Source organism: Camelus dromedarius, chromosome 7 (assembly GCF_036321535.1).
Source record: "Camelus dromedarius isolate mCamDro1 chromosome 7, mCamDro1.pat, whole genome shotgun sequence".
Lineage (NCBI taxonomy): Eukaryota > Metazoa > Chordata > Mammalia > Artiodactyla > Camelidae > Camelus > Camelus dromedarius.
This window is the reverse complement of record NC_087442.1, coordinates 5,355,937-5,370,859: the sequence shown is the minus strand read 5'-3', so window position 1 is coordinate 5,370,859 and position 14,923 is coordinate 5,355,937. Positions and strand designations below refer to the sequence as shown.

Here is a 14,923-nt window from a genome sequence, read left to right as displayed (position 1 = left end):
TTCTGCCTGAGGGTCCTTTCATCTCACTTTCCTCAGGGTGGTTCTTAAAGACGTCTTTCTCCCTGGTCTCCATGGCATTCCCTCAAGTCCCTCCCCTTCACCCCACTTTTCTGGAGAAGTGCACAAGGGCCTCCTGGTTCTAACTGCCTCTTCCCGGACACCCCCACCTCCGCCTTCCTCGACACCAGACTTGGCCCAGGACTCCCACCCTCCTCTGCGTCCTGGGAACCCACTACCTACCTCAGCTCCGCGGCTCTGCTCCTACCTGTCCCCAGCCTAGAACATCTTCCTTCTCCTCTGTCCCTCGCACATGCCAAGACACCACTCGGCTCTCCTCTGGGCCGGGCATCTGCACGCTGGGGCAGGTGAAGACGGTGTGCTGGGTGGTTAGAGTCTCTTTAAATTCTTGTTCCTCCTGGGACCTCAGAACGTGCCCTTATTTGGAAATAAAGTCATTACAGATTTAATTATCTAAAAATGAAGTCATACTGGAGTAGGGTGGGCCCTTAATTCAATGATTGGTGTCCTTATAAGAAGAGGGGAGATGCAGGCACACAGAGGGGCCCAGGGGACCATCAGGGCAGAGACTGGAGTGGTGTGTCTACAAGCCAAGGAGCCAAGGGATGCCAAGGATTGCTGGCAACACCAGAAGCTGCAAGAGGCAAGGAAGGGTCCTCCCCTAGAGGTTCCAGAAGAAGCCTGGCCCTGCCAGCACCTTGATTTCAGACTGCCCACCTCCAGAACTGTAAGAGAGTACACATCTCTTGTTTTAAATCACCCAGTGTGTGGCACACTGTGACGTCTAACACAGAGGAATCCAAACAGAACCCCAGGCCTTGAGAAGCTTCTGCATCCTGCAGGACTTGCCCTCGGGCATAATTCACATGGCACTTACTCTGTGCTACCTTGTAATACGATCTTTCTAGGTGCGTTTTGTGTACTCCTTCAGATAAAGAAGTGAAATCTGTCCGTGTACCCCCTCCCTCCCTCCCTGCCCTCACCATCCTTCTTCCTCCAGGGGGGAGCCCTGCAGTCCTTCCTGCTCCCAAGGCCGCCTCTACCCTGCGGTGATGCCCTGAAGCCCCCCATCCTTTCTTCTCAGATGTCTCTTTCATTTATTTACAGGTATCCCCCGCGGCATTGAGTCAAGCGTGTACCTCAGTTCCTGGACGTTATTTTCATCACTGGCCATGTAAGGTCTCTCTCTTGCCTTTCTTAGGTACGTGTGCACGTGTGTGCACGGGTGAGCGTGTGTGTGGCTTTTCTCTACCAAACTCTTCCGTCTCTGGTTCTCCATTTACACATGGGTCACATTCTCTGTTTTTGAAGTTGATGTCAGTCACCACCAGCCTCTGTCTTTGTCCATATATTTGCTTCAGGTGAGACTTCTTGCAGCAAATTTCCCCTCATCCTTAGCTCTGGCCTCTGAAACACACCACCTACTTTAACAGACTATGGCACAGACAACACTTGTGGAAGATGCCACTGTGGCAGAAGGAATGTTTTCCCTAATAATGGGTGTTATTAGGGAAAACAGAAGTGAAACAGTGAAACAATGAAAGAGAAGTGAAAACAGAAGTGAACCCTGGGTGCTGACATAGGAAATGACGGGGAATTTCTAAACTTGGGTACTTGGATACCGGGAGCCCTCTGCCCTCCGGGCTACAGTTGCCAGCAATTTCCTGCCCCATCCAGTGTGGAACCTCCTGACCTGCAGGTCACCACCTTGGTCAGCACATACTGCAGCCTGTCCCTCCCTCTAGGGCGGAGTCCTATAGAGCCATTAAGCTCAAGAAGGAGTCAAAGACCAAGGCTGGCAGCAGAGGCGAAACCAGAGCAGAGCGCGCAGGTATGTCTGATGGGCTGTCTGGGAAGAGCCAAGCAGGGGCCGACTGGGAAGTGCGGGAAGCAGGGAGATGAACACGGAGTGAGGGGTCAGAAGAAACAAAGACATAAGAGGGAGGGAGCCAGAAAGCAAAGAGCAAGAGCTCAGAGGGAGTCACTCCAGGGCACAAACTGCCTGGGAGCAAGATAGAAAAGGTGCAGTGAGGTGGTAGCTGCTGCTTTCTGGGTCCTGGAGGCAAGCGGTGAGGAGGAGAGGGCATCTTTCGTGTCTCCCAGCATCGCACTCTCGCTGGCTGCCGCGTTTTCCCTTCTCCCACGGCTTCATTGCCATCATCCACCTTACCCGCTGCCCCCGCAGACGTGGGAACAGAAGATTGTACTGGGAAAGGTAAAGGGCAAAGGAATAGCCAAGTTTGGGTTAAAGGACTGCAGGTCTCTTCCACATCTCCCTCCTTGGCAGAAAGCAATTTGGGGATAAGGAATATCAATGAAAATTCAATTAACTGTCAAGTCGAGAAGAAAAAAAGGGAATTTTATTTGAGCCAAACTGAGGACTATAACCCAAGAAGCAGATTCTCAGAAAGCTCTGAGAATGGTTCTGCCAGTTAGAAGTCAAATGTACAGTCATGTACATTTTCAAGACAAAAGGATCATTTATCAAAATGACACACTGATATTTACATAAAGCTCACCAAGGACACACGGCCAGGTAAACATGAGCAAAACAAGTACCAAGTCACCATGGCACCCTAAGAACTGGGAAAGAACGCTGTTCTTTTAAGAAGTTACATTGCTAGCGTCAGAAGAAAGAAAAGTGGTCTTTATGATCCAGGAGGCACTCCCATGTTTGAGAAGTTCTGCACAATGTATAACACAGATGCACAGTGCACATTAGAGAGGGAGGCAGAGGGCTCAAACAAACACCGAGAGAGAATTTTACGGTTCATTTTTTTCTTGTCCTACCTTAAAATAAAATTTTTATTTCATCATTTCCCCCTTTTTGATCATTAATTTTTCGATAGAAAGCATTAAGTGAGTGAATATTTGGTGTCCGCCCACACCATGCCAGGGTGGTTGCTCAGCTGCCCTGGACCCACCGTATCCCCCAGTGCCAAGTCTTAACAGTTTTTTGTTCAGAGGATTAAGATAGTAGAATGCGTAGCAAGGACTGATAGTCAGTTCTAGGTTGACAAATCAGATTCATGCCAATTTTAACTTGTGTGTGCATCGTGCGTGCCTGTTATTCTGTTTGGAGCTGTAGATGCGATCAATAGTTTCAAGTCATTCAGACACCATTATTTTAGGCGGAGTTTTGACATGAAGAGGCACAAAAGATTATTACTCTCTAAATGATCTAGAACACAATCAACACAGCCAGCAATAACAAAATCAGAAGCAGAGATTTAAGCCATGAATCCCCAGACCTGAACCATTTACCCAACATTTCATTCAGACTAGAAAGGAGATTCTTCTATGCAGAAATTTGACTTTACACGCGGGTCATTAGTTAGTTGTATTAGAGGACTCAATCTGGTATGGAAGCACATTGTCTGGATTATAGCATAAGTTTCCCCCTGCAAAGCAGTTTTAAAAATCAAGAGCCATTGGTTTGGCAACATTGCTTTCTCATTACAGAAACTTTAGAACTGAGTAAGTTAATTGAATGTAGTAAACAATCATGGAGGTCTGTGCTGATGGGGAAACATTTTGCAGGTTATAGAAACATCTGAAAAGTCAGTGACAAGAATTATAAGGGGCTTCTATCAACTGTACTGACCGAGAAATTTGATGACAAATCCAATAATCAGTTGAATTGCCCCCAGTAGCTATACTTTGTCACAGTGTTACTAAAAAGCTTTCTTTCCATCCTAAACATTGAGGCAAAAACATAGCTTGAAATAAAACAGTAACTTTTGATTTTGATAGACATTTGGTAAACAGTACAACTGAACTCCTAGGATGAGTCTTACAGGTCTGGTCTGGACTCTTGGGTCAGTTGTCTGCTACTGTTGTCATCTTTTTATTGTCCTAGCTTGGTGATGCTTGTCTTAGTTAAAGCCAAGTGCTAGACACAGAGGTTCAAGGTCCATTCAGATGTTGGGCCCTTTTTAAGATGAGAGGTGTGAATTCAGGAATCAATGTTTTTCAGTTTGGCTATGCATGCATTAGTTAGTAACGTCTAATAAATTTCTTTCCATTGTGGCTGCAAAGAATCTTTTCTTTGATGTCCTTTCCAATAAACAAAATCTCTAGGTTGTAATTCATGATCCTTTTCATCTCCTAGGAGCTCACTGTAAAAGTAGCTACAGATTTTTCTAAGTGTCTCAATAAGACACTGTCAATATTATATTTTCTTTGAACCATCATGGGTGAAAGTTTCCAAAATACTGTTTTCCCCATAAAACCATTTTCTCAGATTCCCAGTGGGTTAAAGAATGTACATGCTGGAGTAATGGCAATTGGGCTTCAGTAGACACCATGAGTTTCATTCTGTTTTGTTTTATCAGGTCTAAACCCTACTTGTGTGGTGGGGTCAAAATTCCTCCTTTCTGCTGCCATTTTTGTTTCTCTTCTTTAGTGGAGATTTCTTGAGCCTGTAGAAAGAAATCTTTTATTGAGTTAGCAGGGCTAACAGAGAGCAGTGGACACTCTCAAAGCTGGGCAGGATGAAGATTTAAAGCTGACTGCTTGGCTGTGGCATCAGCGAACTGATTTCCTTCAGCTTCCACAGTGTCAGATTTGGAATGCCTGAGGTTTTAATCATTGATAACTGTCTTGGCAGTGGTATAATGATTAATAACACTGCCACTTGTCTTCTATTTTTTTAATAGGTTGTCCTGAAGAGGTTAAAAGTCTCATTGTTTTCATAGCATCCAAAATTGTGTGCCACTCTACAAGCATAGCAGCTGTCAGTGTATCTGTTACCTGGTCTTCTGCTAGTTGACAAGCTCAGGTTAAAGCGATTAATTTAGCTTGTTGTGCTGACTTTGTTTCTGGTGAATAAAAGCTTTCACTTACGTCCATTGTGGATGCTTTGCATTTTCAGCTCGGTAATGTCCCTATTCATCCCTGAAGTAGGATCCATCTGTAAATTAAATTAGATCAGCCTTATCAATAGCAGCTTCTTGCAAGTCATTCCAGGAGATAATCTGTTAATGAAATGTAGTCCTGGTTGTTTTCTTCCTGGGGTGCTGGAAGCAAAATTGCAGGGTTAGTGTTATTACATTAATCAAGGTAGTATTCGGTGCAGAAAGCAACAGTAATTCATATGAAGTTAGTTGGCTACGGAATTGTGCTGAATGTAGTCAGAATTTAGAAGAGACTCAACTGAGTGTCAGGCACAAATTGTTAAAAGAGATCCTATTACTATTTCTTCAGTAGCCTTACGTGAGAGAGCTGTTTCTGAAATAACCCTTGTACAAGGTGGAACGCCATTTTGCTGCTGAGTCTAATTTAGTTTTGGAGCATAAAAGCAAGTTGTCTATAAGCATTTTTGAAAAGCATCAGAGTAAGACAATAACAGTCTATAAATGACAAAAGATTTTAAAAGCATGTTTAAAGATCTGAATACAATGCAACTGTCAAGGAAATCTGGCTATTTCTGTAACAGACAGTATTCCAAGATCATAACTAGAATTACGACTGACAACATACCAGGACATTTCAAATTTTGGGAACGTCATATAATTTCTAGAACATTTATGTTAGTAATATTTACCTATACAACTTAAGAAGACCTATTGTTACTCATGTCGCAATGTTTCTTGTTTAATACATCAAATAATTCTAATTAGTTTAATGTCTCTCTTTGAGATGTTCAGATGCTCTCTGAAGCATCCCAAAGTCAGCTAGAAGTCAAAAGAACTTCATTTAGAACTTGATTTGAGAAAGTTTGTCAAAGATATCAAAGGTTTTAAATGTTTGGCCAAGTAGGATCATAAGCGACTGTGAAATAATGCTTATCCACTTAACCAAAGCGACAATGAAAGATTTCAAAGTCAAGTGAAGAAAGTTACCAGTAAAGAAACTTTACAACTTGTTATGAAAAGCAGATTAATATTTCAAGAAAACTCTGTTCTCAGAACAGAGGAGGAAACGAATTCTAGTTTTACATCATTTCACCTTTAATACTGAAATCAATTTATTTAACTAAATTCAATCTAATCTTAGTCAGTCTTGACCAGGCATAAGACTCTTTTCTCAAGAGTCCCTTTTTAAAATTAATTTCTAGAAATACATGCCATTTCATTTTACAATCTTTCAATAAAGTGTAAAATATATTTATTAATCATTTCAAATGTATTTAGTTTCTCTGTAATAAGAGGTCAAAAATAGGTAAACATAGACTTCTTTAGCAATTAATATTTCAGTATTTTATCTTACTAAAAATGATCTAGACATTCAATGAATTTTCATCACTTAATTTAATTTAGCAGAACTCTGAAGTTTCAGGTTGCCAAAAGTCTGGAAAAACTGCTTTTGCGTGGATGTATAATAAAACAGGTTATTCTTAAAGAGTTCGCCCAAAAGCTTTTATCCCATTTATCTCTACTTTATTACTTAGGAAAATATCATCATACCTTTCATCATCTTGTTGACAGACTTTGTAGCACAGATACTATATGCGTATTGATTGTCAGCAAACCTAGGTACAATAAAAGAATTACACTTAATGCTGATGACTCTAAAGACATGTCCATGTTAATTAAACCATCAATTTAAACTTGTTTTTATTCATTAAAAATTAATCCTACATCGCATGATCTTTTAAAAATTAGGGCTAGCTGAAGTTACATTTAGAAATATTTGATGTGTAAGCACTTACCTTTTTTTTTTAAACATTTCTTTTTTTATTGAAATATAGTTCATGTACAATATTATATAAGTTACAGGTGTACAATATAGTGATTCACAATTTGACTGGTTCTACTCTATTTACAGTTATTATAAAATGTTGGCTATATCCCTTGTGTTGTACAATAAATATATCTTTGTAGCTTATTTTATACATTATAGTTTGATCCTCATAATCTTCTATATCACCCCTCCATCTTTCCTCTCCCTACTGGTAACCACTAGTTTGCTCTATGAGTCTGCTGCTTTTTTGTCTTATTCACTACTTTGTTGTAGTAAGCACTTACTTTTAAGTCAGAGCTCTTTTACAAATTAACTTTGATAACTCTATCAAAGGAGATAGGGACATAGCATATTTATAATGTACGCACAGGCATACATATATCCAGACACACACCGACAGAGATATCAACATTTTCCTGCTTGAGTTTTAAAGAATCTCTTTCCCTCTTTTTTTCTTCCCTTTTATTTTAAGTCTACTGATTGAGCTAAGGCTGTAGTCTCAGATGATGTGGGCTGTGTTCACATTTCAAGGGCATAAGAGTTATAACTTCAAGCTTTCTCCTAGGAATACTTTTATTGTCTTGGGGTCAGAATTTTGGAAAGGTGTTTTATCAAGCTGGCTTTCTCTAGAATGTCAAAAGAGCTCCATCTGGCCATTGAAGAGTTAAGATAAGTGCTTACAAGCATTGGCTTTGTTCCAACTGTACACAATGCCAGCTGGAATTCCAGTGGGCGGCTACCCATCCAGGAGCTGTTCAGCCTTAGAGGCATAGTTTCCTATTATTAACTTGGTAGCCAAATTCAGACAGGATCTGAACAACCTTCTGAGGGCAGTGTGGTGGACCCATTGTGTGTCCAGCTCCCCAAGGAGTTACCCTTGGGTTGGTTCGACTCTCTTAGGTGTCTCAGTTCCTCCCTCCGGCAGTCTGAAACTGCTGGAGGTGCTCCGAGCACTCGGGGATCAGTCTTTATTATGCCTCCCCGGAGAGCAGAATTTACTTAGCGGTTGTAGGGAGATCCTCTGTGGGACCACTACACATCACGAGGACTGATCCTCACACACTTCCGCTGGGTCCTTAGTCACCTGACAATGCCTTGTGGCCGGAAGGAGCAGATGTCCCTTTTTCTTTGGAGTTAAGCAGTCTCTCATTTCTAGCAAACAGTTTGTTCAGACCATATAAACGTAATCTTTCCCATTTAAACCAACTTTTTAAAAAGGACAGCCAACCCAGTTCACTCCAAAGTTCCCCCTAGGTCCCTGCCTACGGGATGTATACGGGAAATGTTCTGTTACCCACCTCTGGGACTCCCAAGTCCCAAGAAAAACAGCTAGAATTCAGGACATCATTTAAAGCAATGATGCCTGGATGTCAGCAGAGCTCAGCAAGGTCCCTGAGGAGCACCAACAAGCGGGTGGAGCTAAGAACGCCGGTGCTGGCACAGCGCACCGGTCCAGGCTGGACGCCACGCGTCCTCTGGGGGGTGTCTCTGATATTCTGCCAACTACGCCAAGAAAATTAACTATTAATTATCAAGTTGAGAAGAAAAAAAGAGAGTTTTACTTGAGCCAAACTGAGGATGATAACCCAGGAAGCAGGTTCTCAGCTCTGAGGACTGTTCTGCCAGTTAGAAATCAAAGGCACAGTCATATACATTTCTGAAACAAAAAAAAGGACCTACATCAAAATGACATACTGATATTGTACATAAAGTTCACCGAGGATGCATAGTCCAGGTAAGCACCAACAAGGCACATAGCAAGTCACCACAATCCTCTAAACGCTGGGAAAGAAGTTAAGAAGTTACATTGTTAGCGTCAGAAGAAAGGAAAATAATTAATCTTTAGCGAGTGGATCAGGCCCTCCCACCTTTGAGGCTCTGGTTAACGTGTAACACAGATGCACATTCCACACGGGGCGGGGAGGGAGGGAAGAGCCCCAGCCAAACACAGGGAGAGAGTTTTCTGTTTAATTTGTTCCTGTCCTGCCTTAAAGTATACTTTTTATTTCATCCGAGGTTATAAAAAAAGGAAAGGAGCTGGCCACGAAAAGACACAGAGGAACTTAAAAACATGTTACTGAGTCAAAGAGGCCAGTCTGAAAAGGCTGCATCCTGTGTGATCCCGAATGCATGACATGCTGGAAAAGGCAAAACTATGGAGACAGTAAAAAGATCAGTGGTTGCCAGGGTTTTCGGGGGAAGGAGGAGGAGAGGGATGAACAAGCGGAGTAAAGAGAACTTTTAGGGCAGTGAAACTGCTTCGTATGACACTGTAATGATGGCTACATGGCCTTACACGTTTGACGAGCCCCAGAGAATGTACAACATCAAGAGTGAACCCTGTCGTGAACTATGGCCCTTGGGTGATAATGACGTGTCGTTGTAGGTTCACAGACGGTAACGAGCGCGCCGCTCTGGTGGTGGATGCTGACAGTGCATGAGGCTACGTGTGTGGTGGGGCGGGGAGGCGGGCAGGAGGCAGAGGGATCGCTCTGCATGTCTCTCAATTTTGCTGTGAACCTAGAACTGCTCTAAAAGTCTAGTTAAAAAAAAAAAAAAAAAAAAGCTTGACCGAAGTTTAACAGTGGAAGAAGAGCTCACTGCATGTCTCTCTGCTGGCTCTGGACTCACCGGCAGCCCCTACAGCCACCCCCACCCCCACCCCGCATCCCTCCAGGCTGGAGAGAAAATCGCGTGAATCCCTGGGCCTTCCCATCAGTGTCGGGGGACAAGACGAGGAACCAGTGGGAGGGACTGTATAGTCAGCTCTGAGGGATGGTCCGTGCCACGAAGATCCTGACTGCAGCCTCCCCTCAAAATGGAAGAGGAAAGGGCATCCCCCTGAACGGCCAGCTGGGATGACAGCACCCTGAGGTGTCCTCCTCAGGCTTTGAGGGTCAAGCGGTCACAACCTGAGGGCCCCAGGAGGGACTCGAGAAGCCTGGGCAGGACTGGCCACCCTGTTCTCGCCCTCCCCTGTGCAGCCGCAGGCCTACGGCCTAACCAGTCAGATTCCTCTATATCACTCAGAAGTGTAAATGCGCTGGCCTCCCAGAGTGGATCCACGTGGCTGACTTCAAGAAGAAGGGTCGGCAGTGTTTCTTGAGTGCTTCCTAGAAGGTACACTTTGTTCTAAACACTTTATCCTTATGGTCCAGCTGATTTTTCCCAGTAATCATAGAGGTGGGTACTGGCATGGTTATTTCCATTGCACGGTTGAGAGAATGGAGGCCCAGAGAGTTTCAGCAAGGTGCCCAAGGTCACACAGCTGGTCCCACCGCTGGGACGGACCAGCCACGCGAACCCTGGCAACCTGACTCCAGAGCTGACTCTGTGAACTTCTACGCTAAATTTCACATTTTATCTCTATAAAAAACATTGTGCTGTGTATCAGAAATACAGTCTTGCTGTCCGTACCCATAGTGCACTAAGAACATTGTGGCCTGCGGAGGGCGCTGTGAGTCTCTAGGTAATCTAAAGCCGGAGAGGTAAGAGCGGAGCCCGGAGCCCGTCCCGGCAGTGGCAAGGCACAGAGGAGGGGAAAGGAGTTTGCATAGGTAAGAGGAGCCACAGGACTAAAAGAGGTTCCGGACCAGGGATGAGAGAGCAGAAATAGAAATCAACGGATTTTTTTTTAAACTAGACTTTTAGAGCAGTTCTAGGTTCACAGCCTTGGGAACTGCGTGGGTCCCCACTGCCACCAAGGGCTGCCTCGACTGCGAGGGGACAAACCAGGGAGTGAGTCTGCAGGCAAACCATGAGGCCAAGGGACGTCACAGTCCAAGACTCAGCCTGGTGGAAACCCACTTTCTCCCATGAAACAACTAAGTTCATCTCTTCTACTGCATTCCAGAGCCATGGGGTGGGAGACCCTGGCCCTCGGCTGGGCCGGCGCCGCCATCCTGGTGCTGCAGACATTGGCCGCGGCAGACGGTTCCTCGAGGACCTCGGGCACCAACGCTGGGGTGTTTGCCGACCTGAGCGCCCAAGAGCTGAAGGCCGTTCACAGCTTCCTCTGGTCCCAGAAGGAGCTGAAGCTGGAATCGTCTGCAACATTGACCGTGGCCAAGAACTCCGTGTTCCTCATTGAGATGCTTCTGCCCAAGAAGCACCATGTGCTAAAATTTCTGGATAAAGGTCACAGACCTCCTGCTCGGGAGGCCCGGGTCATCATCTTCTTCGGAGCGCAGGAGCACCCCAACATCACCGAGTTTGCTGTGGGGCCACTGCCAAGTCCCCAGTACATGCGAGACCTGCCCCGCAAGCCCAGGCACCAGGCTTCCTGGGCCTCCAGGCCCATCACTGGGACAGAGTATGCCCTCCTGAGCCGCACCCTGCAGGAGGCCACCAAGCCCCTGGACCAGTTTTTCCGACACACCACAGGCTTCTCATTTGTAGACTGCCACTCCCAGTGCCTGACGTTCACAGACGTGGCGCCCCGGGGCGTGGCCTCCGGCCAGCGCCGCACCTGGTTCATCTTGCAGCTTCAGATGGACGGCTACTTCCTGCACCCCACTGGGCTGGAGCTCCTCGTAGATCATGGAAGCATGAACGCCCAAGACTGGACAGTGGAGCAGGTCTGGTACAACGGGAAGTTCTACCACAGCCCCGAGGAACTGGCAGAAAAGTACGCTGCCGGAGAGGTGGATGTGGTGGTCCTGCAGGACCCGCTGGCCAAGGGCAAAGATGGAGACAGCCTGCCGGAGTCGGCCCTCTTCTCCTTCTACGAGCCCCGTGGGTCCTTCCCCAGCTCCATCACGAGCAACGGCCCCCGCCTGGTCCAACCCCAGGGCCCCCGCTACAGGCTGGAGGGCAACACCGTGTTCTACCGAGGCTGGAGTTTCGCCTTCCGGCTGCGCTCCTCCTCCGGGCTGCAGGTCCTGGATGTCCGCTTCGGGGGTGAACGCGTAGCCTACGAGGTGAGCGTGCAGGAGGCCGCGGCACTCTACGGGGGACACACGCCTGCGGGCATGCAGACCAAGTACCTGGACGTCGGCTGGGGCCTGGGCAGCGTCACTCATGAACTGGCCCCTGGCATCGACTGCCCAGAGACGGCCACCTTCATGGATGCCCTCCATTACTATGACACCGACGGCCCCGTCCACTACCCCCGAGCCCTCTGTCTCTTCGAGATGCCCACAGGGCTTCCCCTCCGGCGACACTTTGACTCCAGCTTCAGCGGTGGCTTCAACTTCTATGCAGGGCTCAAGGGCCACGTGCTGGTGCTGCGGACGACTTCGACTGTCTACAATTACGATTACATCTGGGACTTTATCTTCCACCCCAACGGGGTGATGGAGGCCAAGATGCACGCCACCGGCTACGTCCACGCCACCTTCTACACCCCCGAGGGGCTGCGTCACGGGACCCGCCTGCACACACACCTGATCGGCAACATTCACACCCACCTAGTGCATTACCGCGTCGACCTGGATGTGGCAGGTAAGAGTCCAGCTGGGAGCCACGCTCCTGGCTAAATGTCCGCATTCAAGTGATAACTTGCACTCATGGGAGATGGTGGGGAAACTCCGCCGGATGTGTAATATTGGGAGAATTTGCCCAGTCTGCTTCTGTGAAACCTGCAGGGCTGGAAATGTGTGTGCCCCTGAGAAACGGTGAAAGTGACTAGCACCAGGTGTTGCCATGGGTGCGGCTGGGTGACCCTGCCCTTGCCCTGGAGGTGCCTTGACCCCCTAGAGGGTAGGAAGTTGTGCGCAGGGCAGGGGAGGAGATGATGCCTAGGTGTGCAAGGAATGTCGCTGCCTAGAGCTTTGAGTGGACACAGTGTCCTCAGGAATACTTGTGTCTCTTGAATTTGTCGTGTCCCCATAAAAGAGGACAGGGGCTTAATGACAGGATTTGACCTGACATCAACTCACACATTAGAACAGGGCCAGATGAGCTGCCCATCTCTGGGGCCGCGGACACAGCAAGCAGGCTCGGAGCTCTGCTCTCAGAAGGAACTGCCCAGAGTCCCAGGGGAATCGTGGCAGCTGTCTCTGGTCCTTCTGATGTTTGTGTTCTTAATCTTCTCCCTTCACTGTTCATCTAGCTCCAACCCCCATCCTCTTCACTCCTGTGGCTGGCTGTGGGGTGTGATCTGGGATGCAGGTCCCTGTGTGGGATGAGGAGGCTGTAGTTCAGGGCGCTTCATTCTCCTCCTTCCCTGCACACCTGCAGGCACCAAGAACAGCTTCCAGACCCTGCAGATGAAGGCGGAAAACATCACCAACCCCTGGAGCCCGAGACACCGCCTGGTCCAGCTGACTCTCCAGGAGACCAAGTACTCCCGGGAGCGCAAGGCGGCCTTCCGCTTCGGACGGGCTCTGCCCAAGTACCTGCTCTTCACCAGCCCCCAGGAGAACCCCTGGGGCCACAAGCGCAGCTACCAACTGCAGCTCCACTCCTCAGCTGACCAAGTGCTGCCCCCTGGCTGGCAGGAGGAGCGAGCTGTCACCTGGGCCAGGTGAGGGAGGCCCCGGAGGCCGGGAGGGCTGGAGGCGCCTCTCCTCGTCCCTGTGTTTCCCTGTGTCCATGTGTGTCTGTGCTTCTGTCCGTGAGCTTCTGAGTCTATGTGTTGGTGTATCCGGGCATGTGTGTGTGCGCGCCTGGCTCTACATTTGGGGAGGGGGAGCGCAGAGACCCTGCAGAGCCCCGGGCCTCAGCTCACAAGAAGCCTGGCCGACTCCCAAGAAACGATCCCGCATTCGGGGGAAGGTGGTAACTTTCCCAGGGAGGGGCTGGGAGGCGTCCCCCAGCAGCCAGATCCACCTGGCTTCTCTGTCCGGGCAGGTACCCCCTGGCAGTGACCAGGTACCGGGAATCTGAGCTGTGCAGCAGCAGCCTCTATAATCAGAACGACCCCTGGGACCCACCTGTGGTCTTCGAGGAGTATCTTCACAACAATGAGAACATTGAAGATGAGGTACCGGCCCCGCCCTCTCCCGGCCCAAGCCCCACACACAGCCCCAGCCCCAGGCGGGCGACCCCCGGCGTGCTGTGTGGGGAACAAGCTCCACGGTCACCAGATCTGCCCCTTCCTGAAGCACGGGGCTTGGGGGGCTGCCCGCCGCCCTCCTCCCTGAGCGTCCTCAGCCCTGCCCGCTCCTTTCCCCTGCAGGACTTGGTGGCCTGGGTCACAGTGGGCTTCCTGCACATCCCTCACGCAGAGGACGTCCCCAACACGGCCACACCCGGAAACTCCGTGGGCTTCCTGCTCCGGCCCTTCAACTTCTTCCCGGAGGACCCGTCCCTGGAGTCCAGAGACCTCGTGGTCGTGCGGCCTCAGGAAAAAGGCTCCAACTACGTCCAGCGCTGGATCCCTGAGGAGGAGGGGGACTGCCTGATGCCCCCCCCTTTTAGCTACAATGGAACCTACAGGCCCGTGTGAAAGCGCCCCACCCCCCACTGATGCCTACCTGAAGCCCAAGGGCCCCCACCCCCCAGGGACAGACAACAAGCCCCTCAGGGCTCAGCTCCTGAGCTCTGAACACGCACCAGGCCGGCGTGTAGGACACACACAGACAAGAGGCGCAGGCCTTGGCCTCCACTCCCCTCGGTCCCCTCCACCCCTGAAAAGACCTGCATCACTGTGGCAAGTGACACTCGCTGAATTGACCCATCAGACTGGCTTAAAGAACCTGAGACTAGCAGCTCCTCTCGGGGGTCAGTGGGGCGCTCTCCCAGGGCGCTGATGGGTGTGTAGGGCGACCACAGGAAGACACGATGGAAAAATCTAGCGGAATTGCTGACACCTTTATTACCCTTTGACACACTGATCCAACTTCTAGGGGCGATCTGCCTACAAACCCAGGAAAAATATATGCGGTGCTGTGTGTGCTAACAAAGTCTGGAAACAACCCAACATCCATCCGCAGAGATCCTACAGATTCTGGATAGACTATGGAAATGTCCGTACAACGCTATTTTAGGTGATTGTAAAAGAAACGTATGAATGAGGACATTCTCTGTACTGATGGGGAAAGAGCTTCAGGATACACTAAGCAAGAAAACAGAACAATATAGAGATGGCTTGCTAATTGTTGTGTAAGAAAGGAGAGGAATATATGTATGCATAAAAACCCTAGAAAAATACACAAGATGCTAATAAACATGGTTACCTGTTGTCTTCGTCTGTTCGAGCTGCTATAACCAAGTGCCACAGATGAGTGGCTTGCGGCTTGCTGTCTCCGGTTGGTTTGGTTTTGCTTTGACTTCGCTG

At 48.4% G+C, this 14,923-nt stretch overlaps 1 protein-coding gene across 2 annotated transcripts; it reads left to right on the top strand.

Moving 5' to 3' along the window:
* The first annotated feature begins 1,684 nt into the window (after positions 1-1,684).
* On the top strand, positions 1,685-14,827 carry AOC1 (amine oxidase copper containing 1). 2 transcript variants are annotated; one of them, XM_010999528.3, is made up of 5 exons: positions 1,685-1,849; positions 10,556-12,144; positions 12,883-13,168; positions 13,495-13,627; positions 13,823-14,827. In XM_010999528.3, exons 2-5 carry the CDS (start codon positions 10,560-10,562, stop codon positions 14,090-14,092), a joined length of 2,274 nt encoding a protein of 757 aa, XP_010997830.3. In that variant the 5' UTR covers positions 1,685-1,849; positions 10,556-10,559; the 3' UTR covers positions 14,093-14,827. The 2 variants fall into 2 exon arrangements, with proteins under 2 accessions (XP_010997830.3, XP_064343280.1); XM_064487210.1 differs by lacking the exon at positions 1,685-1,849 and adding an exon at positions 9,269-9,822.
* Positions 14,828-14,923: the final 96 nt, after the last annotated feature.

Coding starts and splice junctions, on each gene's coding strand:
- AOC1 (XM_010999528.3), top strand. CDS start 10,560: ATGGGGTGGGAGACCCTGGCCCTCGGCTGGGCCGGCGCCGCCATCCTG. Junction 13,169..13,494: donor CGAGCTGTCACCTGGGCCAG/GTGAGGGAGGCC, acceptor CTGTCCGGGCAG/GTACCCCCTGGCAGTGACCA. Junction 13,628..13,822: donor ATGAGAACATTGAAGATGAG/GTACCGGCCCCG, acceptor TTTCCCCTGCAG/GACTTGGTGGCCTGGGTCAC.